Here is a 27,256-nt window from a genome sequence, read left to right on the forward strand (position 1 = left end):
AGTGCAGCCGTTAGCTCTGTTTCAGGACTGATCCTCTCAGGCAAACACAGTGCAACTCCTGCACAATCCCTCTAACTCATTCTCCCTTTCCCCCTCTCTTTCTTCCCAACCTTTTTCTCTGTTACGTTCTCTCTCGCATTCCCTCTTGATCTGCTGCATCTGCGTTCACAATAGTTTGGTCAGTGACATTTGTGAAGATTTATCATATCGGTGTCCAACATGACAAACAAAGGCAAAAAGGATCATGGGCACAGAGGGGGGGAGGGGGACAGTGAATGTGCGTCTGTGTCGCCCCGCACAAAATGGGGGGAATCATAAGTCATGCAACACATGAGGCCGCCAAACAAAACAAATTTTATTGCCAAGATTATCTCGCCGAACACAATTAAAGCCTTCAAACTTCCAAAATAACTACAATTATCAACTCAAATCAACTGTAACAAGATCTAACACAATTCTATAACTCGAATTGGTCAGGTTAATCACAATAAGCTTAATAATGCCATTTTGCCAATAAACTTTGAATGCAGCTCAAAAGTCACAGAAAAGAACAGAAAATAACTGACTCACAATATAATTATGGATAATTTAGTTATGGAATGGGATGTTTGTTAGACAGGATATAGAGGAACCATTTATTTATTGGAGGTTAATGTTTTATAGCTCAAAATAATTAATTGAGGTCAACTTTATTTTTCACATAGTTTGCACAAACTTTATCTCAGATTTTAAAATCCCTAAACATTGGTTTAAAAAATAATCTTACGAAATTCAAATCCCAACACATATTGTTTTGGTGTACCAGCTTTCTTGAAGGGATAGTTCAACCAAAATCATAATTGGCCCTCATCTGTCATCTTCTGTTAAAAAAAGCTATCTATCATAAAGCTGATCTTTACGTGCTTTCATTGCTGTCTAAGCAAACCAATTCAGATACTGTATTATAAACATCCCATTTCTGATTTTTTTCCCCTATAGTAAAGCTATAAAAAGAAAGTGTAAATGTAGGTGGAAGAAGCAAACGGGAATGATGGTGAACAGCAAATTTGGCTTTGAACATACATAAAGAAAGCACCGTATCTAAACTAAAAATGTTAAAATTTGGTAAAGGTAGCGCAGTAGAAAACTGCTGTGACTGTCTGAATGTCAGTGGTAGCAAACACACACTGGCCAGCTGGAGAATCACAGTCAGCAGGACTGGATCATTTTTGGGTAACCTCTTCAGAAGTGCAGTAGTTCCCATGGTGACTGGGCACCTGTGGTTTGTAGATAAATCTGAGGGAAATGGAGTGGGCCACAGTAAGTTCCCTTGATAACACCCGTAAGCGAAAAGTTCAAAGCAGCACGATGCTTCAGCGTCCTGGACGGTTTTGTGAAGTTGTTAGTGGGAATAATTATGGAGACGTTAAACTTGAGAAGAATATCTAGGGAAAAATGAAACGCTTATGCCAAACACATACAAAAATATCAAGAGCTGTGCAGGCGTATGCGAGGATTTCTCTTTTATTTTATAGCTTGGTTGAAAACAGGTGTGGGAGCTACCTTTTCATCTCACCGTCTGTCTCGACCCATCTGTGTTTCCTCATTTCTCTCTCAGTCTGTTTGCTTACAGTGATTCTCCATTTCAGTGTTGTGGGATGCAGTAGAGCTGTTGACTGCCCAATGTCTGTTTTCTGTGTAATAAATCTCAGCCTTGAACTATAGCAGAGTAAGTTCTGTGTGGTAACCTTGGCATTGATTTCAGTGATCGACACATTCATAAAAGGCCCTTATCAATAACAATCAAACTCCCAGCAAATCCTTGAAAACTATATGAAACATCATGAAATAAGCCACACATATGTAAAATGTAAGTCACAGCATCTATGAACACAAATGCTCTTTTAAAGTCAGCCAACATCAAGTCAAGTCCAACTGTATATTTAAAAAAAAATGTTGCTGTCATTTCAGTGATAAAGGAAGTAAGAGAACAGACTGGAAATGACAGATTTGAACTCATCTGTATATATACACGAGACACTGTGCAATACAGTATGTCGCTGCAAATGCATGACACACCAGGCTGCGTATCTAACGTATGCACTCTAATAATAATATGTGATAGTTGGCAATAATGTGATATGACACTGATGTCACTGAGATTTGACCCTTTCTCTTTAAAGCCCCTGGGGACATATTGCTAGAAGGGAGGGGCTCTCTATTTTTGGGAAAGGTGCAACAGTTTGAGGGAACATGTTATATAGCTATGTTCAGAGAGCTGCCTACGGAGACAATATTTTAAGGCATTATAGGTACGCTACTGGGAGGGAGTAAAGTTTAATGCGTAATTGGCGTGCTGTCAGGGGGGAGGGCTCCGAGCTAGGAGTTCGGCCCAAACCCAGAGTACCCCCCCCCCTCATGTAAATGGTTAGGACTAGAAGTGTGGAGAAGGGGTGGTGGAGGAATGCTGCTAAACTGTCAAAGAATTGAGGTGAGATATATATATACACCTCTTATCGTTGATTGCTGAGTGCTCTCCACTTGTGTTAATTATCTGAACGTGCTCCTCCCGAACTTTGTTAATAAAACATCATTTAAAGACTCGGTTCTTGTTTTCTGCCATGTTGAGGAAATGATGGTGCTCTCACTTTACCCAACTACTAGCAGACTAGCGCTCAAAAGATTTGTAATGTTTTTGAATAAAGTCTCTTATGTTCACTTTCAAGGATGCATTTATTTGATCCAAAATACAGCAAAAAATAAATAAAAAAATAAATTGCAATTAACATGCAATTTTATTATTTATTTTTTATTTTTTGAATACAAAAATTGTATTTAACCATTAAAATGGGAGTCCCAAAAAAAAAAAACCAGAATCCAGAAAAATTCAAATGGAAAAAAATTCATTTTGAAAAAAGTAAAACTGAATTTTGGAAAAAATTAAATGGATTTCATAGGGCATACAAACAGCATGGAGAATGGGCTTGTGTTTGATTTTGCACTAATCACTGAAAAAAAGAAAAAAATGTTTGTGGTAAGAGAAACACAGTTGAACTTGTTTTAGCTCCCTCTTGCCATATCTCTATCCTCCTCGCACACTCTTTCCTCTCACAATTTTATTGGTTGTTGTTCATCTTTGCTCTCCGATTTATTGAAGGTGTGCACCTGAAGCCATGTCAATCAGATTTCAAACATGTCAATTGTCAACATGTCATGCCATTTCAGTCTTTTGGCCAGGCTAGTCACAAACATCACAGTAAGGAGGCATATCAAGTAAGGATGTCATGATGAGGAAATTTTCACACGGTATATAAACTTGTGAAAACCCCAGTATTACAGATAACATTGGAATGATAAGTGATATCTGACTCCTGATGCACTGTGCTGCGACGCTGCAGCTAGTGCTGTATCTGTATGGAGCATAGCAGACGCTTTCAGTTTATAACTGTAGCAAGGAGATTGTGGCAAAGATAAAAAAAATAAAATAAAAAAAAACAGACTCAGCTGGGGGAGCCCATCCTCCTCTGGCAAACCACAAATAACAATAAACTGTATGGTATGGTATGTATAATACTTTTTATCTTTAATGAATAAATTGTTTAATATGTTAACAAGACAATGTTCACATATAATGTAAATATACTGACTGATTTAAAGTATTTTAAGCCAATCCTATAAAACGGCATTATTCAGTGAATCATGCATCACTGTCTGGCTGCTGTAGTCAGTAGATGTCGCTCCCTATGATAATTTATAGTCTTTGAAATCCATCCGAAAATGACTGGAGGAGATTCAAGCAGTGCTCTGTGAAGCATCACTAGTACAGGCTGTAGAATGTTATGCCAGATTTTAAAATTCTATATAATAGTGTCAAAATGAATATAAAAAATAAAACACTAAAACTAAAATCAATCATTTATGCTACAAGTGAATTTAGGAATCCCAACATTTTAATGTACCATATGAAAAAGGAATACTTATTTTCAGCTTTGTGAAAGATTACATTTAAGTGTTATTAAATTCGTAGAGTTTTTAAAGGTTAACTTTAAGCGTTGACTGTAAATGTTATCTAAATATAAAAATAGCACTATCAGCCAAATACAGATGAATTAAAAAGGCTCTAAATGTCAACCAAAAATAACTGAAAGATATCCAAAAAGTTACAAACAAAATTGTACATAACTAGTTAAAGTACTAAAACATTTTGAAATTCCCATCATTAGATATTATGAAACTCAGAATATATATCCCAAAGTAAAAACAGGCTTCTTGCTCGGTTTAAGTAAAGCTTTCAAGTATTTTTCTCTGATTATATTCTGCAAGCAACAGTATTAAGATACATGGTAATATCAGTACTTATCAGTCAATCTGGACCGGTTTATCATAAAAGAGAGTCTGCTTGTGAACTGCTGAGTCTGCTCTCATATAACACAAAGCAGCACTTAGGACTTCTCTTCTGTCATCAGCTTTTGGCTCTCCTACGAGGACATGAATAAATCACTGCACCAACCCACCGACTGCAGCTGCCTTTGACATCTGCTATGTCAGATAGACAATATTCTTAACTGGTGTCGCGACAGAACAAAAGTGGCCTACTTTTTTCACCCTCTCCTTCATTTTTTGCTTCTTTCTCTAAAGCTTCCTCCCCGCTCCTCCATAGAACATCCTCCCACCGATACGCCTTCCTATGTCTCGAATCTTAAGAACTCTGCAACCTTGCCAGGGATCAAAGAGGATGAGTTTCATCCAATGAGAACGCGCCTCTCCGCTTGACAACACTTGGCTCGTTCCAATCAGCTTGCATCCTTTTTCCAACTACTGTCTGTCTGTCTGGATCACTGGCATAACAAAATACGATTTATTAGTCTGCGTTCTCCTCTCACATTGTCTCAAATGTTTTTTCCTCTTGAGCAGTTTATTTTCTGAGCATCGCAAACGGTGCCTTCTAATCCATAAATAGGGATTACTAAATTTAACTGAAGCCTTTGAAGTAAGTGCACTAGATTTGGTCACAGACACACCATATTGCCCAGAGTTTTCAACAGCAGGTCTCAGCGGTAATGAGTTTATGAATCGGCGGCCTCGCAATATGAGATTATCAACGACGCAACGTCTTCATTAATATTTGTCTCTACAAAAACAGAATATTGCCCTTGTCATTTCGAACATATTGCTTAAATATCACACACAAACCTCAGCGAGAGGACTCACACACTGAATGGACAATTCTTAACTTCTCCACTGCTATAAATAGAGAAACAAGTGCTGTCTAAGTGATGAATTATTGAGATAAGCTGTGCCTAATCTAATGGAGATCAGGGTTGTTCTAGTGCTGGGAGGCAGATGTCAGTCAGAGCTGACACATGTGACAGCCGTGTGTGTCAGTGTCCAGAGGCGATGAGAAGGGCCCAGGGGAACAGCTGTCCTGGGTCATTAGTGAGGAGAGGGCTAGTGGGCAGGGTGGTCAACCCTGTATCAGGCTGGACACTGTAGGGCTGTGACCGTTGACATGTGGGCTGGGGCAAACCATTGATTCCGGTAAGGATGAGGAACACTGCACTGAGGCAAACTCAGCAATGCTTTGCATCATCAGACCCCGAGGAGAAGAGCAGCGGCTGTTGTTCAGCACAGCTCCCCCTATAGAGTATCAGTGCTGGGAGTGATGCAACTCTTGTACAGCAAGGGAGCTATCACAACATACACATGCACACTCACTTAAAAGAAAAAAAGAAAAACAAACAGAAAATAAAGCATAAATGGTTTCAATTCTGAAGCACATTTTTAAACATTTATTTTAAACTCTGGCCACCTAGTTACTGTTGCTTACAAGTTTTATAAAACATTTCATTAGAAAGAACAGGAGAGTGTGATATTCAGTAAATGAGTGTTCAGTGTTCATAAAGAGGTGAAAAAAATGGATTAGCTATTATTCTCACATGGACTTGAATGAATAGTAGCAATTCAAAGTATTTTTATCTGCCACGATTCTTTGAAAGAAATTGCACAGAAACATGCAGATCAGAATCAAGGCAAACAGTTCTTGCAGTCAAATAAAAAGGTTTAATTTAACTGCAATTTAAAGTGAAAATATTTGTTTCTAACATTTCTACTATGCTTCACTAATGTGAACTCTTTAGTTCAATCAACACTATGAAGTGACATTAAATTAGAAACATTAATTTATTTTGAAACATATGTAGGTGTGCTTTCTAATGACATACATTTAATCTTGTTTAAAAACAAGAGCATATATCCTCTTTGGGTAGATTGTGTCACTATTATAACTGACCTGGCAACAATGTTTTATCATATTTTTGGATCACGTCCACAAAATTCAATCAAAACTAGCCAAAAGCACAGATGCTCCATAGACTTACTTGAGAAAAGAGGAAAAAGCTTGGTTGAGAAAATGGCGGATGGCAACAGTTCCTAAAGTAGGATGAACAGTAACGTTTTTTTTTGTTTTTTTATGCAGGCTTAGTAATGCGTCACTTGTTGGATAAGCAACACAATGCACAAGTGCACAGTCTTTAAATCCAGTAGAAAACATTATATTGCTGTTTGGGGAACAAAAAATAACTTGCTCTGAAAACAGTGTGCACTGAAGTCTAAATGAAAATGGGTTTATAAATATTAATAGAAATGAGTCATGTTTTAAAACTCTCGCTCTATAAGACACTTAAATTAAATGATTGTTGAAATGCTGTATAAGCATGACAATGATAACAAGTGCTACAAAACAAGCCGTCTTGCAATATAAAGCTTCATACATTCAACAGAGACTGAAAGAGAAAAAGCACATAGCTGTAATTAACATGAATAAAAGACTGGGGATTTAACAGCAAACACTAATTCCATACGACCTACTTATTCAAAAAGCCTTTTCAGACTGCCTCTGGTTAGATATACCGGAAACAGCAAAACAGCAAGTTCAAATGCAAGTGATACCATTTGCTATCCAATCATACTATCCTTTTATGCATATTTCTCAACAACAACTGAAACTAAAGCTTATACTATACAAAGCGTGAAACGAGAGACCATGGCAGACGGACTAAACTTAGTCCAGACTAAACTCCTGTCCATTAAGGATGATGGAGTGGGCCTTTGAGACGCAGGCCATTAGGCTGGAGGAGTGTGTGTGGAAAATAGGCACCATTTCTCACGTACTTCCTCTTTGACAGCACCAGTGATGATACTTAAAGCATGGGCAGAAGTGAGGGAGTCAGAGATGAGCGGTGGATGAGAGATATGAGTGTGTCCCTGGAAGACTGAAGCTGCTGGACAACAGTGATGGGAGAGGGAGTGTTCCCCTGTCCCTAAGAAATGTTGAAATGTAGGCCATGGAAGAGAGGAAGGGAGATGAGGGGCCGCAGAGGTAATGGCTCTTCAACTCTCCATAAATCATGAAATATGGCAGCACAACATCTTGAGACATTACCGCCGCTCTGTATACACAGAGTATGCATTTTGTGTAGGGCAACAATCCCGGGGGTAAAAAAAACAAACTTTCATTCTTATATTAATATTAACTTAAATATATATATAAAAAAAAATGCGCACGCTTGTGACACGCCATTCCCGCTTCTGCTCTGTCCCCACCTCATAATTGATCGACAACTATCACTTCACAAACATGTGAAGATGTTTTTTCTTTTTTTTTGCTATCAAAGTTAAAGGGTGAGATTAGTGCTGCATGATTAATCATATCGCAATCGCGATGTCAAGCCTATGCGATTATATGTCGCTAAATGCTGCGATTTTTTTAAATAAATAAATGCATGTGTGGACATGACAACCCATTCTCTCTGAGAGCTGTTTGCCCATTTTCTACACCGCTAATAAAAAGAAGACCAGTCAGTTTCAGTTTAGGCAGTGGCACGTGTGGCGAGTATGGTCACGTCGTGACTTTTTCCGGTGTGCAGCGCGGAGAACAGGTGAAGATGATGCCGAGCAGACGGACACTGAACTGGTGGCCAGAAAAAAATGAGCAGAGAGAGCAGGGCTGCCAAATCTCAGTCATTCAGCTTGAGACTCACGCAATTGACACTTTTCACACGCTCTCACACCACACATCCATTTTCTCACGCAGAGAAAAACTGCGGAGCAAAGAGGACACGGACACCGACAGACTAGACAGAGCAGGTTACTTTTGATAGGAAACAAATTCTCAGCTCTCAGATTCTGTCAATTTTATTACGGAATTCAAACAATAGCGTTTTGGCGCTTGTAAATGTGACGTGACAGATCGTGGTCGTGAACCGAACATCTCTTACTCTTTACTAGTTAATAGTAAATAAAGACGAATTAACAATAGGTGTGTTGAAAGATACAGTACAGCTTACCGAATGGTTTATGCCTCATACATAATATCGATCAATCAGTGTTTTTCAACCGCGGAAAGAGGTCAATAAAACAGCTGGAGAACAATATGACGCATAACGTTACATTTACCTCAGGAAAGCCATTTGATAGCATGTTATTTGGCTAGACAAATTAAATAGAGAGAGCACTATTTTCCTAAATATGTGTTATTATATTTTTTACTTATATCATTAAAATATTGTAACGTTGTTATTGTAGCCTAGTAAAAACCACATATTTAATTTGAGTTGTTATTTTTAACCTTTCATAATAATACCAGCTGACTGGGCTCTCTGTATGTTTACAGCATTAGGTGAGTTTTTTTTTTTTTCTTGAGAAAAATGTACATGTATCTACTGCACCTAATATTTATCCAAATAAATCTATATTGAATCAAGATCAGAATCAAATCACAAGATTTGAATTGAAATCGTGAAATTTGTGTCAAGCAATAATAAAAACAGTAGCCTACCAGTCATTGTGTCATGTAAACATTGTAACATGTTGTCACTAAACTTAACAAAATTCTGTTTAGCTACCAAATGTTTTGACAATCACAATACACTTACACCAAAAATGATCCACAGACTGAGTTTAGACAAAGCATATGTTACATCCTTCTTAAATGTCCCTGCTTGTCTGGACAGAATGTTAAAAATATCTTATTTTCATAAGCATACAGATGTTCGTATTTATTGTTCTATTTGTTTTATTGTACTACTGAGACAATAACAAGTTTGCAGTAATGCAAAGATGTCATTATTTAATTTTGTAAAAAATCTTATTTTAATCTGAAAACACTGTACATCTAGTTGTCGTTGCTAGTTTGAGTTGAGAAAAACACATTTCAGCATTATCACTAATCTGTGTGAGCATTTTCCTTGAGAACCAAGCAAGTTGACTCATGAAACCATTTGTTTATTAGGCTAGCCTATATCGCAATCGCAATAATTGACCTCAAGAATCGCAATATGACATTTTCCCCAAATCGTGCAGCCTATATTTGTAGGGCTGTCATGATTCCTAAATTAAATTCGAGTGTTCGATTTAAAAAAAATCCTCGATTGCAATTTTCCCGAGCCGATTAACCAGCAAAATACCGTAATTCCACAGATGAGAATCCATGAACCGCATTATTAGACCGTTTTCTAAGGCTGCTCAATATATTAAAACAATAAAAAAATCATAATATAGGATAGCATTGTGTTATCATTTATAAACCTATACGCTAACACAGGAGTGTTACGAGTGCTACGCTAACATCCATCAATATGTTTAAACCCTTGCTCTGAGTTTGCATGTTTAGATTGTCCACATGTTCTTGTTCAAAAAACTACAGAGGCATTGCATTTATATCGCATAATAATCAAGATTAAGTGGAAATTTGAATTAAATGTTGTTTGGCCAATATTAAACAAGGATTTAATCATGCTTTAAAGTGTAACAAAAACAGTCACCAGGCCACTTGCGCCCTCTGCCAGCATTTGTTATAATAAGTAATGTACACAAGTTGATTGTTTAAATGCCTGGAAGGCACCTTTGGGGGCTTAAAACACCAAACACCAATTATTATTGCCTCATTGTTATTATATATGCATCTTAAGTCACTTTAAAGGCTGTTGTTCACTTAGGTCTATTTTTATCACCACACACAAAAAAAAAAAAAATCGATTACTCAATTAATTATCAAAATAATAAACAGATTACTGGATTACCAAAATAACTGTTAGTTCTTATTTAATATGTAGGCTATCATTTTAGTTTGTATTTTATACATTAAAACTACAACTGTAAATCATTTTTAAAAAATCATTTTATTGAAGATCTATGTATATCTATCTGACCCCTAGTGTGAGGTGCACAAAAAAATATTCAACTTAGGGCACAGATTTGGCCAGCAGCGGCCCTGTCTTAAGACATAAATGTTTAGCTGGTGATGCTATAATGGTGAGTTTCATCTTGTTAAAAAAATAATAAAAAAAATGGATAAGGTAAAGCAGTAAAAAACAAGCTCCAAAAAAGTAAATTACTAAGCTGCATGAGATATCCTGATACAGTATCACAGATGCAAACTTTGATTGCAATCAGGATGCCACAAGTCAGACTTTACATATGGGTGTGTCTCGTGACATAATCAACACTCAGACGAATATAAATTAGAACTATCATACATTCCAGACTCATTTGACAACAATCATTACATTTAACAGATGAACAATATCATGCTGAATATAAACTCGCTTGTAACTTACTGTGGAATCAACGCATACTCGCGACACTGATTATTCAAGGCGAACGATAATTTGATTATAATGAGAAATATTTAACTTGAGTCATTTCTTGGTGAGCTAAAAAAGGATTTGGTTGCCTAATGCGGCCATGTACTACATACGCGCGCATACAAAACAACTACTAAATAATGTACGTGGATGTTCACGCTGTCGTAGAGATTAACACATTACCGTTATGTCTATGACTCTTGCGTGAATAAAACCAATTAAAACTAAATAACCCCTTGTTTATATCCACATGAATTAGCCTACCTCACTATAAGTAAAATGTATGCCATACTGCATAGTGTCCCAACGCATCAATTTACGTCTCGCGCGGCAATCCTTGTCACCATTTATCACTGAACTTAAATGTATCTCCTCAGGAAAAGAAGAAAACGCCGCTAAAAGTCAAACTCCCTGTGTCACTGAGTCGTAAATGGATCTAATATAGACAAAATGAGAGCCTTCTGTCAAATGACAGTCTCTTACCTTTCCTTTTCTCCATACTGCGAGCACAGTGTCCTCTCTCTCTCACTGTCACTCAGTCATTCTGCCGTTACAAGAGTGCTGGGCACGAGAGCTTGCTCCTCAACGGCGCGAATTTTGAATCCCCGTGTTGTATTCGTGTCGTCGTGTTTGTCAGTCAGGCGACGCGTGAGCTGTTTAGGTGTGTCAGGTGGTGCGCTGATGGTTATACCACGAGATGCGCCACAGCCAGCGGTTCACCGAGACGCGGGCGAATGAGAGAGAGAGCGAGCGTAAGGATGGTGAGGTGAGCTCATGGTGTGTGATAGTCACTGAGCTGATTTGAATCAGGGCTCCTCCTGCGCGCCCCTCACGGTTATTCTCCTCCCAAAAATGCGCTCTGGTGTCGCGCTCCGTGCCTTAGGAAACCAAAACTGATCGCATCGGTTACGCAGTGATGTTTTATCGATATTTCATCACTGACGCCGTTTCCAAAGATCGATATTAATTAATCAGGTGCTGAAAGATTCATATTTGACATTCCTGCTGCTGCCTTACAGCCAGAATATTATGGTTTGAGCATGTTAAATGTCTTGCTGAAACTGTTATTAATGGCAAGCCTCAGCGGGCAAATGTAATGCAGAGATACGAGAATTACAATCCGGTTTATCCGATTTACTGAACACTACGAGGCATTATACACATACACATGCTGTTGTATTCACCTTACAGTATTTTGCAACGCGAAAGTAAGCTGTTTTATCTGAATGTGCGATCTTTATAGCCACTCTAGGTAAATAACTACAATAATGATAAAGTGGTAGGCTAATCCTAAAACTAATGGCAAAATGGTAAAAAGGTAAAACTGTTTGTGCTAGCAACCAGTGGATTTATGAATATGATAATGAATAAAAAATATATAAGAAAAATCAGTTTGCAATATCAAGCAGTATTACTGACAGCTTTTTGTATAAAATAACTGGAAGCGGATGACACCTGAAGCCTTGCACATTCAATTTACTAATGGCTGCACCAATTTTTATGTTGAAAATTAGGTGGATAGAAATATTTTATATTTTTCTTTTATGTTATACAGAAGAAAGAATGTCTAACATGAGGGACAAACATGAGGGTGAGTAAATTATTAACTAGTTTGAGTGGAACTATCTCTTTTATGCTAAAGAATAAACAGGTGTTGGATATGAGACAAATCTTTCTCACAAAGGTCAGAAGCGAACAGCGGTGGCTGTTGGAACAAAACTGGATGAGCAGGTTGTGATTGGATCAGAAATATCATTTGAGGTAATAAACTAAAGTTGAAAGATTGAATTCCAATTATTAACATTAATCCTTATTAACTTCTGTTTTATCCTCACTTAAATGAATCAGTTCAGGAGTATAAGGTCTGTTTGCTGTCACATTATTACAACAGAATCAATTTCCCTGGGATGTTCCCTGGGATTTCTGGGATGTCACAGTGTCCTCGCCCAGGGCCTGTCAGATTTGTGCTCTTAATGGTAGATACACTCATGTCACTGCATATTATGATAATACATTAGGTGCGAGTTAGACATTATTAAGGAGCACAAAACATTACCCATGCAGCACCTCTAGCACTGCCAGGTGGTGTCACTTTCCTCCAAGACAAATCTGAAGGCACACCCTCTCTTTTAGAGATATCGGCTGCGAGCACAAGAAGAGATCTCATTAGAGCTTAATTCAGAGACAAACTGTCTCGCCTAAAACTGACGTTCTTTTGGCGTGGGGATGTATTTGCTGTGTTGCGGTGCCGCTCCTCGACCATTTCCAAGAACCTTCGCATTGTGCGGAAAGACACTACAAAGCAGCCGGCTCTTCCCACGCGCGGGCATCCGTCCTCATTACCCCAGCACGGGCCTTGCTGCCAGCACTCACAAAGAAGCCAACCGCCCAGAGACAACGCAAGTACTGCTGCTCCAGCACACTGACAAACAAGAGAGAGAGCGATGCAGGAATAGAAGAACAATGGAGGAGAGAGACTGTATGTGCCCATATTTAAAAGAGCAAGAGAGGAGGCCAAGCTCAACTCTTTGTGTATGCAATCGCCATAAACCTACTTAAAAGGATGACTCTGGCATGAATGGTTGATGACATACAGTACATGTTATGTATTGTTTTGGAGGTATGCCAATTTTGTCAGTTTTTAACACAAGAGAAATTGAGAGTGGTGGGTGAATACCCAAATACATTGTTTAAATGAATACATTGTTAGCTAACTGTGTGATTTGTATATGTACATTTCTGAAATACATAACCTCTGATAGCAGATCACTCTAAATTGTAATGTAGACATGCATTTTCTGTAAAGCTGCTTTGTATTTTGTGAAAAGCGCAATACAAATAAATGAGAATTGAATACTGGGCAAAATGGTTGCAATCCTGTATACAGAACAACTCAACAGCCTTGTGCAGTTTATGACAAAATGAAACTTCCTTGGTCTTGCTAACAAAGGTATAGGTATTGATGACACACAAACACACACACAGAAAGAGAGAGAGAGAGCTCAAAAATACTTAGTGCCCTTGGTGGTTCTGTTTCACTGAGATAGTATATGACTCCTGAGTCTCCATTATAGGGGAGAGAAAGCGAGTCTCGACTGATAGCCATGCACAGAAAAACCTTTATACACATACAAATAAAACTTACATATAATACTTTTAAAATACTGCTCACAACAGCATCACAAACACTAAACAAATAAACTGTCTGACCTTGACCCAAGAGCAAGACAAAATACAGTAATATCCCCTCATTATTACGAATGTGTCCCAAGAAAAAAAAGTTACCAACAAAATATTAGCAATGGCATTTGGAATTAGACACTAGCTTATTTATTTATTTAAATACTACTACTAATAATAATAATGATAATAATAGTATCGATACTAATATATGTATATATATAGAATGCGACATGTACAGAATATATATAAAACTCCTGAGATGGTCTGTATTCAGAAATATTGCAAACTCTGTTAAGACCGCAGACACAAATAAAACGAACTCCTCACATGCATTAGTTATATTGAAAATGTTTGTGCTGCATGCATGAGCAACAGAGCGCCACTGAACATTCAAACAAACAGCAAATCAACAGCCTTTGTTTTTTCTGTTCATCAAGACACAATCAAATGTGTTTTTTTCAAGCACGTCTTTGCATCTAAGCAATGGGATTTACTTGTCAAATGTCAATATAATGTCCTACATGTCAACCGCCACCAAGGGTGGTAGACAAGCAAAATTATCCCCCACTGCGCAAAAAGTACCAGCATGTGGCTGATGGTGGGTTTTAATTCTATACCCTGCTTCAGTCTTTCCTTAACTTATGAACTGCAGAACAAGTTTGTCCTCAAGTTGTGCAGGAAAGTCACAGGCTGATCTAATGCGGCGTGGGCAGAATCTCCCTGAGCTCAAACGCAGAGAGTGGAACCAGAACATTAAGCACTCTAATGAGCCGCTCAGGTGTTCCAAGCTGACCAGAATGCTGAAGAAGATCAGCCTGCGCTCTGCCCAAGACACTTTTTCTCTAATAACCGCCTGTCTGTCCAAGCCTGAAACTTATGGTTCTTTTCATCTGCATGGTACGGCTCAGCACGTGCCGTGACATCATCGTAAACGCGACACAAACAAACTGAAAACGCAGGAGCAATGAAGCATATAGATTGATTGAATGGTGTTCTTGATTCTCAGCATGTGGATGTTTTCACTGCAAGACGAAGATGTTTGTTTGTTCGGGTTTGGTGTCTCGTGACGCAAACCCAATGACGCTGGTAGTGATGATTTTCTCTGACCAGTGATCAGTGATCTGCAGTGTTTACATGTCACATTTTAATATCGGTACGGCTTGCTTGGAACCTATTTAAGTGAGCCATACCGAGCCGTACCATGCTGTGGAAAAGTGCCATTAGAAACCGAGGGGATCTCATGAACTGTGATCATGGTCATCAGTTAGCTCTAGGTAAAGATTTACTAACTAAAAATGTTTCATTATGATATTGCATTGGCTATTCACAAATAGACTTCCATACACAGTCCTCTATATACCACACAATATGAAATGAAATCACCATCAGCTCCAACATCTCCAATCCGATCTGGCTACTGTAGATGTTCGAACATGGCAAAATATAGCATGCAGCATGCTTCCTCATGTGGTTCCTGAGGGTCATTTTTCATGTCTTTCAGCTTGCAGCGTGAAATACTACAGAAGTCAATGGGGTCCAACAACTGTTTCAAGATTCTTCAATTCATTTGTGTTCAACAGAATAAAGAAACACATACAAGTTTGGAACAACACGAGGGTGAGTAAATGATGACAACATTTTCATTTTTGACTGAACTATCCTTTAAAGCAAAGTGAACCAGACTATACAGATTCTATACAGCATCAGCAGTCTGTGTAGAACAAATCTGCACTCAAAGTTCATTATTCATTATTAGAAAATATATCTGATGTTCTTGCAGTTTTTGGCTTTGATGAGAGGATTATCACACTAATAAAGGTTGAGCCTGGCTGTCCTTCCCTTCTCTGTCTGCATCGCTCCGCACACACTGCGTCTCCCCACAGGGACGGTGAGCTTTCTCCTCATGCTTCTCATCCTGGCAGTGGGCCTATTGTGTGGCAGCAACCTCTCGTCTCCTCTCATCTCATCTCGTATGATTCTCAAACACATTCACATTCCAGAAGCAGTCTCTGTCAAAATGGCATCAATGGCTATACTGCAGAAAACGGCCTTTGAAAGCTCAGCCCCTATTACCTACCATAATCGAAAGAGACGAGAAAGAGACTAAGGGAAGAAAAAAGAGATTGAGGGAAAGTCACTCTGGTTTGATCGGCAACTGGTCTTTAGTGTCTTCCCCTAAAGGTGCACCAGTCTCTGTTTAAATTTATGTTAGCTGCCACAAGTCTTTTCTTTTACTGTGAAGCGCATTCTTTTCGTTTCATTTCTTCCTTCGCAAGATTCGTTTGTTTCTGCTTGGCCCATTTACGGTACGCGGAGTAATTTCTTTTTTTTACCCTCCTCTGCCATGTCAAAGCTCCCATGCTGGGAACCACTCCCCTATCAAGAAAAATGACAGCAGAAAACCTCATTTTTTTCCTAAATGGAATCTTTCCACACTGCTGGGCATCAGATAAACAGATCCAATTTGGCCTCTTGCTGGTCGTCCCATAATGAAGTCAAAATGCAATTATCAGTAATGTTTTAGAAAAGCGCAGATATAGAGAAACGGGGTGCTGTGCACATACAAAACACACATGCTCTGGGATTCGGTACAACAGTACGCCAAGAACTGATGATAAACAAATAGACGGAAACACAAAAGACCAATAGCTTGTGTTCCACGGGAGACATTTTCAAGCAACATCATATAGTTTTTCATTCAGAGCAGCAAGATTTCTGTGTGTAACAGTTCTTTTGTGATGACAGTGAGCAGAAAGCAATTACGCCAGCGTTGTTTGAGTAAACCACGGCCTGAACTGAATGTGCAAGCTGCCAGGTGTCGTAGACTTTTGCAAGCCTTTGTGCCATCCAAGCTAATAAAATGCTGTTATTATTCTCTATGCACCCGTTTTATTTTATTTTTTGCTGAATGCAAATAGATCTCTCATTCTTGTTTTTTTTTTAAACAATTAAACTGCTTTGTGCATGGGTCCAGAGCAGCAATGAAAGCTCAATAATTTTCTAAATTTGACGCACTTGGGAAAGCTTGAGGTTGCGAGGGCTTATGAAATGTATTATGTACAACAAAGCAAAGTATTGTACAGAAAACCTTGAACATAGAGGGGAAGTTCAACCAAAAATTAAAAAACCTTAATCATTTATGGACACTGTATGGAACTGAAACAGTATTCTTCAAAATGTCTAACTAGGCTCATTGGAAAAACATGCCTCTACCTACATTTTTGCAAAACATCAAAAACATACCTATAAATACAATTCACTGCAGTTTCTAGCTAAAATGAACACTATAGGGTCAGTAAAACACCAGCAAGATCTATTCCTTTTCAGACTAATTATAATTATAAGGGCAGATTATCGATTAATAAACTTATTTTTGCGTGGTTCCTTTCACAATAAAGTGTTAAGACCTCAAAACACTTTTAGTGCATGATTTGTAAACTAATACATTTTGACATTTGCATCACAAAACCAGCTCCTTATCACTGGACATTTTACTTTCAAAATGCTGCGAGATGTGCAAGAAGCAACCTAATATAATTTTACAGAAATGTCGCCACAGCATGTTTTTCCAGTGAGCCTGGTGTTCTGCAGAAGGAAGTACAGTCATACTGGTTTAGAACAACATGATCCTTTTCATTTAGACCACTCAAGAGATATCAGCCAATATAATTGCTATCCCTAGCTTTTAAAAGATAATTATAAAGGAATTGACTGCGTTCATTTAAACTCGGTTTTAAACTATACTCGGGTAACAACCGACATCCTTCAACTACATCTTCAAAACCTTACATGCACACTTAGAGACGTCATTAAAGTCGGCAGAGCCATGTCTACCGGAGCCGTGCTGTTGCATTTTGGAACTCTAATTGAAGGTGCTGTACATTCCACTCTGTTCGTCCTCAGGGAGTGTGTCAGAGAACATTGAGTCAAAGAGCTACTTTCTATTTCTTCAATGTTGTACACCCCTGGAGCCTTCACTCCCAGTCCAGATTTCTGCTCATAAAGTAGATGTCCCCGCTCATTAAATTTCACTTAGTTGTAGAACACATGCCTGGATGCCGGCACCAAGTCGTGCCATCCCCACTGAAAAAGGAGGGGACGGAGAGGGACCAGTGGGACTGTCCCTCTCCGTCCCCTCCTTTTTAATTCCGCTCTGCCAGACTGCCTCTATGTCTCCTGACTTATTAAAGGAGAGGGAGAGAGAGAGAGAGAGAGAGAGAGAGAGAGAGAGAGAGAGAGAGAGAGAGAGAGAGAGAAACACTGAATGAGACTGAATGCTGGACAAAGAAACAGGCCAACAAAAAAGCCCCAGAGATGGAAACATGTACAGGAGTGAGCAAACCACTGAGATTTCAGTACTGTAGGTGTGTGTAGTGCCTGCTGGGCTGCAGAGGAGATTATAGAGCAGGTGGTGCTCTCTGTAGAAAGGGCCACAATGGAGACCAGATACTGTAAAGTTAAACACACAGTAAAGGACTGTTCTCTAAAGGCTAGCCGATGGCAAGTGAGGCAGCAGAAAAAAAGAATCCTGAACTTCTCCTGGATCTGCTCTTTGGATACCAGCATCAGTTTGGACTAAGAATTGCAGTAATCAATAATTCCGCAAGAAAAAAAATCAGATGTACTGTAGTTTTTTTTTCCATCCTCTCTTTTCCAGGGCACAATTATTTTGGAGTGTATTTGAATGGAAAAGATACATTCTGAATAATCCATAGTACTTGAAAAGGACCAAAAAAGACCTGCCCAAGCACCATCTAAAAAAAAAAAAAAAAGTTTACTTTCCTGAGTCGTCTGGACTGACAAGCTGCTTTGGGACAAAAGTAAGGGTATTTATGTACCTTTAAAAGTAGGTTGATTTGTACTCATTTAGCTTCTGACTTTTTTTTTTTTAAGTACTTCCATCCATTCTTCAAACCACTTGTCCAACAGTATGTGTGCCCAATTCACCTATGATGCAGAGGAAACCCAAACCCAAATGGACAGAACATGTAAACTCCAGACAGAAAAGCATCCTGGCTCAAACAGGACACAAACCTGGGATCTTCATGCTGTGAGGTGACAGAACTATCGACTGAGCCACCATACCAACATATAAGAATCCAAATAAGAATGTTACAAAAGTTACTTTGCTGCATTTCTCAGGCATAGTTGTTGATACTATGATCTATTGTTTTAGATGATGCTAATTCTCTGAATACACTGATGCAGCAAGATATGATAAACGAGTCATAACTTCCTAAAGCTCAATTAAGACACACATTCTCAATACTGACACTAAATGAAAGAGAGAAACAGCATAAGCTGATATAGTTGAATATTAAATTATAGATTATTTTTCATGCTATAATTTAGACTTCCACAGTAACTTTCAGAAAACCCCATCAAAGACTCAAAATTACTCGACAGCCGACCCTGATGACAAGCTATACCTGACCAAGAACAAACATCTAACACTGCACATGACAAAAAATATATTGTATCCTTATTTTTGCACATAGAGTAGGCCTACTTAAAATATGCCTTGAAAATAATAAAAACATTTCAAAATGTTTATAAACTACCATGTAAAATTTGTGTTATTATTATTATTATAGGAAATAATACTTTAATTCAGCAAGGATACCTTAAATGGGTCAAAAGTTACTGTAAAGACGAGTGTAATAAAAAAAAGAATTCTGGGGAAAAAACAGTTACTGTATTTGAAATTGTAATAATATTTCATAATATTATATGTTTTTACTGCAATTTTGACCAAATAATGCAGCATTCGTGAGCATAAGAGACTTCTTTCAAAAACATAAAACAATCTTTCTGATCCCAAACTTATGAACAGTAGTGTATATTTTGTAATTTATTGAAAAAATAACCCAAGTCACATGAATTTGACTAATTTAACCTTTTGTATTGCTTATTCTTTTTATCTGTTCACATATACGTTCATGCATATCTTTCCATTTATTTACATCATCTATTCTTCATGCTTCTGCATTCATTTCAGCAATATCAGTTATAGCAAAATCAAATCTTTTATCATAATTCTATTTATGTAGTATCGAATATATAAAACTCTAATCATATCACATTACGATTGCCATTGTCGTAAAAAAATAAGATATTTGTAAAAGATTCAATTTCTTTTTAATCATAGCATTTAATTAAAAAGGGTACTAAATTACAGTTAACAATCCAAAACGTTCCTCATCAGCCCCTTTACCCATCGGGAGAGGCAGCACCTAAGGGTAAAACTGGGTACCAACCATCCTATGTGACATGAGATAAAAAGGCTGTAGGTCATTAGTCTGATGTAATCTAATGCCCCCTATTGAGACTCTGCACTTAATTAGACCATTAATTGGACAGAGAGTCGCATCACCTTTCCAAGTTAAAAAGAAAAATAACTAACAAACAAACAAAAAAACGCTGATAGCGTTCCTTTGACTTCACCCTAATTAATTACCGTGACACCTGGGGAACACGAGAACAACACTGCAGACCTGTAGTCGTATCCTCCTCCTTGTTAAGGTTGTGCATTAGTGAATATGAAGTCATATGTCATTTGGTGATATATTTTATAAGATGAACTTGGAGTAACATGCATTTTGAGAAATGCTGTACAAACAAAATTGAAAAAATGTCATGTAAAAGCATAAATCAGAGGTACTTGTGAAGATCTACCTGCCTGCAGTGTTTAGTTGCATCCTAGTGTCAGAATTAATTTCCAATTCATTCTCCATGCACAGGGAACTGTGGGATTGGCAACGTGAGAGCATCAAAAAGTTGTGAAATGCTAAACTTTATGCAAATGAGAGGCAAAAACCCAGAACAAGCCAAGCCGAAGCTGAAGGCAAGCCAAGGTTGTGACACTGACAAAAAAACAGTGGACAGTGCTGGAGGTTTGCTATATTTATATACATAGTGATACATTTGATTCAAAGCAATACTATATATTCATGTATTAAATATAGACATTCGGAAATAAAGTTCCTAATCATGTGTATGATGACTTTATTGCATTAAAAACGAGGCCGATGGACCAGCGGATGGACCCTTTTCACTGGCTACATTTACATGCAACCAAATAATCCGTTAGTAATCGGATTGGCGGCTCAATCGGACTGAAAAGCCTTCATGTAAACACTTTAATCGATCTGAATTAAATTTCGATCCGATTGAAAGGGGTGGTTTATTCCTTTTCTAATCCGATCGAGAGAACATGTAATCACTTGATCGGATTGAAAACCTAAACTGAAAGGACTGCACAGGTGCAATGACGTTGAAATAATGTAATGACGTATGACGTGTGGAACGAGCTGTTCTTCCTGTTGAATAAAGTGTCATATAAATGAGTGTCCCATCATTCTAAAATTCTATTTTCACTCATTGTCTGTGAAGTGAAGCAGGGCAACGTCCCAACCAGTCCTTGTTTCGGATTCTCATCCACAGACGACTGGTTTTGGGCGCGGGGAGGGACATTTTTACTGCGTTATAAATATAAGCAGCACAGCACAACGGTTCATATGCTCATTGTCTCCAAATTATGACCAAAAATGGATAAATATTAAGTCTGTTGTTTAAAACAAATAAAGAACCAATGTAGGAGAATAGTTAGTATGCGCAAACAGCGGGAAACTCGTATATTCGTGCAGTGTGCGCATATAAAAAATGTATTACGATTTGAAGCTTGTGACATATAAACGCGCACATCAACCCAATCACTTGTTTAGCGTTCATGTAAACACTCCTATTCATCAATCGGAATTAATTCAGTCTGATTGAAACAAAAGTTGTGCATGTAACCGTATCCAGTTGTTCTCAGAAGCTGAAGTCATCATGGTTAAACTTCTATAGTGGTGAACAGAAACTACAACTCATATAATTTTTCAGTTCCTATTTGCTTTAAATAGCAAAAAAAAAAAAAAAATTCCACAATAGCATTTATGACTATACAAAATAGGGAAAAACCGAGAGATTAATTCTGTGGATTTGTACTGTAACACACCTGCCTGTAATTTTCAAATGAACTCAAGGACCTCAATAAGCCCCCGACCTTGACATCAGGTGTGTTTGATTGAGATGCAACTAAACTCTGCAGGAAATTAGATCTCCAAGAGTGAGATTGAGCATCCAAGGTAAATGGAAAATCACAGACTTGCTTCAGTAATGGACGGTAATGTAGTCACAAGCTACGTAGTGTCACAGTGATCCTAATTTTGTTGGTACACACCCTGAGATCTACAGAGGCCCAGCTCAGATCTGTGAAACAATCAGGAGAAGCACAGTGAAGAGAATCTGATTAGCCCCACTCGAGAGTCCAGTCCAGCTCCACCATTATCCCATTACTGCAGTGTGTCCTCTCTCTGCTGCAATTAAGACAAACCTTCAGAGACATAAGAGCTCCATCTCTTTACGGCAAATGCCATCCATCAAACATTTAGCTTCATATCAAGGGAGAGAGCGGTCGAGGCTCTTTATCGGTATGTCCATTCGTTCCAGAGGTGGTATGAAATTGTGCCCGCAAAGCTCTGGGCATCTCTGTTGAGAAATCTGCTGGGCCGATGCATCCTACGGGGATCTATGGGGCTCGAGAGGCTGGACTGATGAGATAGGATCTGATGTGTCCTTGCCAGCTGTGGAAGTTTAATTAAAACCTGCAGACACGCCACCGTGGGAAGTGTGAGTGTTTGACGAGAGACAAAGCTGGAGTATGAGAGGTTGTTGTCCTAAACAAGCAGATAAAGAGGAGGATGGCTTCAATGTCCCCCTGGCGAGGGACGTCATGGATATTGCGGGAAACGGGGCATGAAGGAACAATGATTTAAAGCACTTCTAGCTAGTGGATGAGTGGGGGATGTAAATGAAGGTTGTGAAAGGTCTTGTTAGTGGGTAACAAGCCATGGCACTGATGTCACTACTTAGAATCAGATAAGAGTTGGAGGAGAGACAGTTAGAGACTCTCGAAATCAAGCGCGATATATGGAGGTTTGTTTCATCAGCATGAACTAAAGCTCAGCAAATAACTAGCTAACTACAAGTGATCTGCTCAGATCTGAGAGACGCTTTTTCCAAAGTGGGTTTATGCTCTTTAGTCTAAGATTTGGTTTTAGTGTGTTGATAATCAGTCACAATTAGTTTTGTTTCGAAACGTAAGCCTGAAATTTTGGGGAAAAGGGGAGGAGTTTTCCCTCTTTTTTAGTCCAAAAAAATAAATAAAAAAATGTGGAAAATTACAAGAAGTTGCTGAGGAAAAAAGAGTGAGAAAAGGTTCAGGACCAGTGCAGGCTAGACTTGAACCAGGGTTATTGTAGTTAACTAAAACTAAACTTACAACTAAAACCATTAAATAAAAACATTGCTGTTACTTTAAGTAGAATAAACTTGAACTGAATTGAAATCAAATATTTAAAAAACCCTTACATTTATTTCATTTCAACTAGCTGAAGGCAACATTTCTCATTTTCGTTTCACTTGACGAACTAAAATAACTAAAACCTAAAACTGAAATAAAATAATAAAAACTGCATATTAAAAAAACACAAACAATTGCTAACTAACTGAAATTGAAAATAAAAATGGAAAAAAATAAAAAGTCCCCCTGTAGTAAATAATTGTATCCCTTACAACTCATTTTTGATCACCAAAATTACATATTTAAACGTTTTTTTCCTTTAAAAAAAATCTTCATGCCTTAAAATAGCTTGAATGCAACTACACCCTTGCCTCATTCAGTATACACAGTTCTATGCAAATTAGTCCCACCTCCTCTCACTCACACCTGCTCAAAGATCCACTTGTTGACGATCACACGCTGACATGATTGGTTACAAGGTAGTTTGTGACGTCAGAAACACCAGCGATTTCATTTCATATTTTATTTTGTTAAATAAAATATCTCGCTTGGCATTGTACTTTGAGCTTTATAATTTTACAGATATTATTTATACTCTAACAACAACATTACACACTAACTAAAGTCTGAAACATGGGATCATGAAGAACGGGACCTTTAAAAATACTAATAAAAAACTAAATAGTAACACTGAACCCATATTACCCACATGAGAACCAGAGCTCAATGTATCAGGAGCATGTGCGCAAGCAGCTACACCACGGCTCTGACTTCAATATTGATTCTAAGAAAAAGAAAAAACTACAGAAAAACTATTTTGAATCATAGCTTTACCTTTGAACAAGGTGTTAAGCAGGAAATAAATAGTTCCAGTGACTTTCTAACACCTACTTATGGGTAAAATCCTTCCCTACCTGGAAATAATTCTCAGTTGTTGTCACACACAAAAAAATATTGTGACAGAGGGGAATCTAGGGAATATGATGAGACTTTTTGCACAAACAATACATATTTACCTGTGTTGTTGTCACTGTCATTCTCATGCAGTGACACCTTCCTACTCTGTCTTCCTTTTAGGATAGATGAGGGGAGAGAAGAATGGCAGAGATTTTATTTAGGAGGAAAAGGCAAATGGTGCATTTGGAAAACAGCAGGAATCAAAAAAGCGAGACAAAAGTGTCTTTTGAGACAAACATTGAAGTACTGGTGGAGGAGAAAGAATGTACAAAAAGGGAAGCAGACAAGAAAACAAGCTGAATGCTGTAGAGCGCACACACTTGCTTACTTGTGAAAGGCGAAAGCAAACGTCTAGAATACCCACTCTAATGAGAGAGGTGACCTATCGATTGTCTGGAAGGGAGGTGAGAGGGCTGACAGAGAGCTGGGAAGAGGATGATAGAGGCTTCTGTGGGACAGATTGAGGAAACAGACTGTGGAACCATAACAAAGACCTGATCCTGTCCAAATGAGAGCAGTCAGAAATAATCCCAAAGAGAGAGTCTCTGATTTATGATCTGACAATATCCGCCTGGAACGCTTCTCTCTCAAACACTGTGCCCCAGTCACCATTTACAGGCAACCCAGACAGAAAAAGACACACTGCGGAGAGAAGAAAAAGACAGCGAGTGCTCATTAATTACCTGCAACAGCAGGGTAAATGGTAAGTGGAGGAAAAGGATTAAATACTATATTCTGAGTGAACTTTTTCGCTAACACTGACCAGGATTGTTTCACAGATACCCACAGCTAATTGACGACCTTTCCTTTTATTTCACTCGTCTAGATCATGCAGCTTCATGTAATCGATGTAAACTGAGGTAAGAGAGCAGAGGACAGAAAGCGAGCAGGAAAGATAGAAACAGCAGACATTGGCAATGTTAGTTACGGATGTCACTCACAGTTCACACATTGTGAATGCTTAATCTTATTCTGTACACACTGGTTATTTACAGGAGTGATAACAGCCTTCGACAGTCAGGTAGAGTAAACCACATTGTGTAAGAAAGAAAGAAAGAAACAGTAGGTTTGACGATAGCGGTTTACAAAAATATGTTTAAAAAAAGTGAAAGACAAAACATCTAAAAAAAAAAATCAGAAATTATAATGATAAAAGTTAAAACAGTTAAAATATCCATTTAAAAAGATGAAAAATCTGATAAAAGGCTAAAAGAATGACAATTCAGGGTTTCACTTTATTTTGATGGTCCCTTTAACAGATTCTGTTGACTTTAAGTAACGTTGCAACTACATGTCTATTAACTCTCATTATAGTGTTAGTAGGGTATGAATAGACTGGTAGGGTTAGGGTTAGAATAAGTTGACATGTAGTTGCAAAGTTACTTGTAGTCAGTAGAATGTCTGTTGGGGAACATCAAAATAAAGAGTTAGCAGATATTAGACAGTCTACTAATACTCTAATGAGAGTTAGTTGACAGGTTGTTGCAAAGTTACTTATAGTGAACGGAATGTTCAAGAGGGACCATCAAAATAAAGTCCAACATGGTCACTAGGCTTGGGTATCGAGTATCGAGTATCGATTGGAACCGGGACTAGCTTTGCGATTTTCCCGGAATCGTTCAAAAGTTTAAATTTCGATTCCTAGTTTCGATTCCCAGTCTGCCGACCGGAAGAAGACACCGCTGTTAGGGGCTGTTTACACCTGGTCACTTCATGCGTTTTCTCAGATTGGATAGCTATCTGATTAATCAAAACGATTCCATTTACACCTGGTCACATAAATGTGTTTTTGCGAAACGGATTTAAATCCGATCTTCAATTCCCGCGCTATATGCAGATTGTGCACGTCACTGAAAGCAACAGATATGAGCTGCATTTTATTGATCATCAGCTAATTTCAAAATCAAAGACCGCAATAAGAGAGAGTGACAACAGCCCTGGTAAGATCATTTCTTTCTTTACTTTTAATGATGATGATTATGTGTTAAGCGTCTGCGACTTACTTTCACTTTACTTTGCGATAGTTTGCACGTTGGCTTAATGAACAGATGCTCAGCTTCTCATCTGCGGTGACGCGCGTGTTCCAGTATCGTCGTATCTGGCTATTACATTACATAGCCTATAACACGCTCTCACACGTTTATTTATTTATTTTTTTTGCATTTTTGGGAGGAGGACAATTTACATATGTGGTTTCAACAACCAGATGCATTTACACTTGTCCAGTTTCGTCTGGAATGCGGCCCAGGCCACCTCCTGAAGTGGTTTGAGCGATCGGATTCATTTTACTCACGTTCCCCTATTAACTCACAGTGCCTCATAAAATGTATTCAGAGCAAACAACCCTGACGTTAAACTTTAAAAACGTACTTATATGATGTTTTCTTATTCTTCGGTATCTTGCAAGTTACAACCATATTCTCTCGTCCTCTGCTCGTTCGTTTGAAAACTGCGCGCGATGCCGGCGAACGTAAAATAAATAAATAAATAAATGATGAAAACACATTTACACATGAGTGTAAACAACCTTATTTAGCCTATTTTACCTGATAGCCCATTTAGGTCAGACTATTTCCTTCAGAAAGACCGTTGGTTAGCTAGCTCATTTAAAATATCCTAAAAAAATTGTTTAAAATAGATTTGATATTTATATTGTACTGTAGTTGAAAACAGCCCTGTGAGAAATTCATAGTAAAGTTCATAAAAAGTAAAAAATTCATAGAATTAAAATTGATCTAAACTTTTTTGACCCTACCTCTTAAAAGAATCGGAATCGAGAATCGTTAAGAACCGGAATCGAAACAAGGAATTGGAATCGGAATCGGAATCGTTCAAATTCAAACGATACCCAACCCTAATGGTCACTCAACGAGAATGCTTTCTTATTGAAAGTTATTGGCATTTTTATCTGTATATGATATAATATTGCATTTGCTGAGAGCTTGGCATCATTTTCTAGTTTAACTAGTGGCTGAAGGAGTTTCAGAAATTCTCACTGGATTTTTCATCAAGAGACGGCATTTGACTCATCATTGTTTCTCATTTCAAAGTATTATTCTGTATATCAAAGGACAGATTTCCTTTCTTTATCATCTAATAATCCTTTGACACTTTTACCACATACAACATGACATCCACTTCAAAACTC

At 38.1% G+C, this 27,256-nt stretch overlaps 1 protein-coding gene across 3 annotated transcripts in view; it reads right to left on the reverse strand.

The window, feature by feature from the left end:
* The window catches only part of tenm2b (teneurin transmembrane protein 2b), a 256,831-nt gene that overhangs the window by 83,671 nt on the left and 145,904 nt on the right, over window positions 1-27,256 (reverse strand). The window contains exon 1 of one of the 3 annotated variants that reach the window (XM_084137420.1): window positions 11,106-11,190. The exons of 1 other annotated variant lie outside the window; for it this stretch is intronic. In XM_084137420.1, coding sequence (XP_083993546.1) covers window positions 11,106-11,121 — 16 coding nt within the window. In that variant the 5' untranslated portion in view covers window positions 11,122-11,190. Of the gene's footprint in view, window positions 1-11,105; window positions 11,191-27,256 lie in introns of those variants that run through there. One more of the 3 variants, XM_084137421.1, reaches the window with a different exon arrangement.

Source organism: Abramis brama (assembly GCF_963993115.1).
Source record: "Abramis brama genome assembly, chromosome: 15".
Lineage (NCBI taxonomy): Eukaryota > Metazoa > Chordata > Actinopteri > Cypriniformes > Leuciscidae > Abramis > Abramis brama.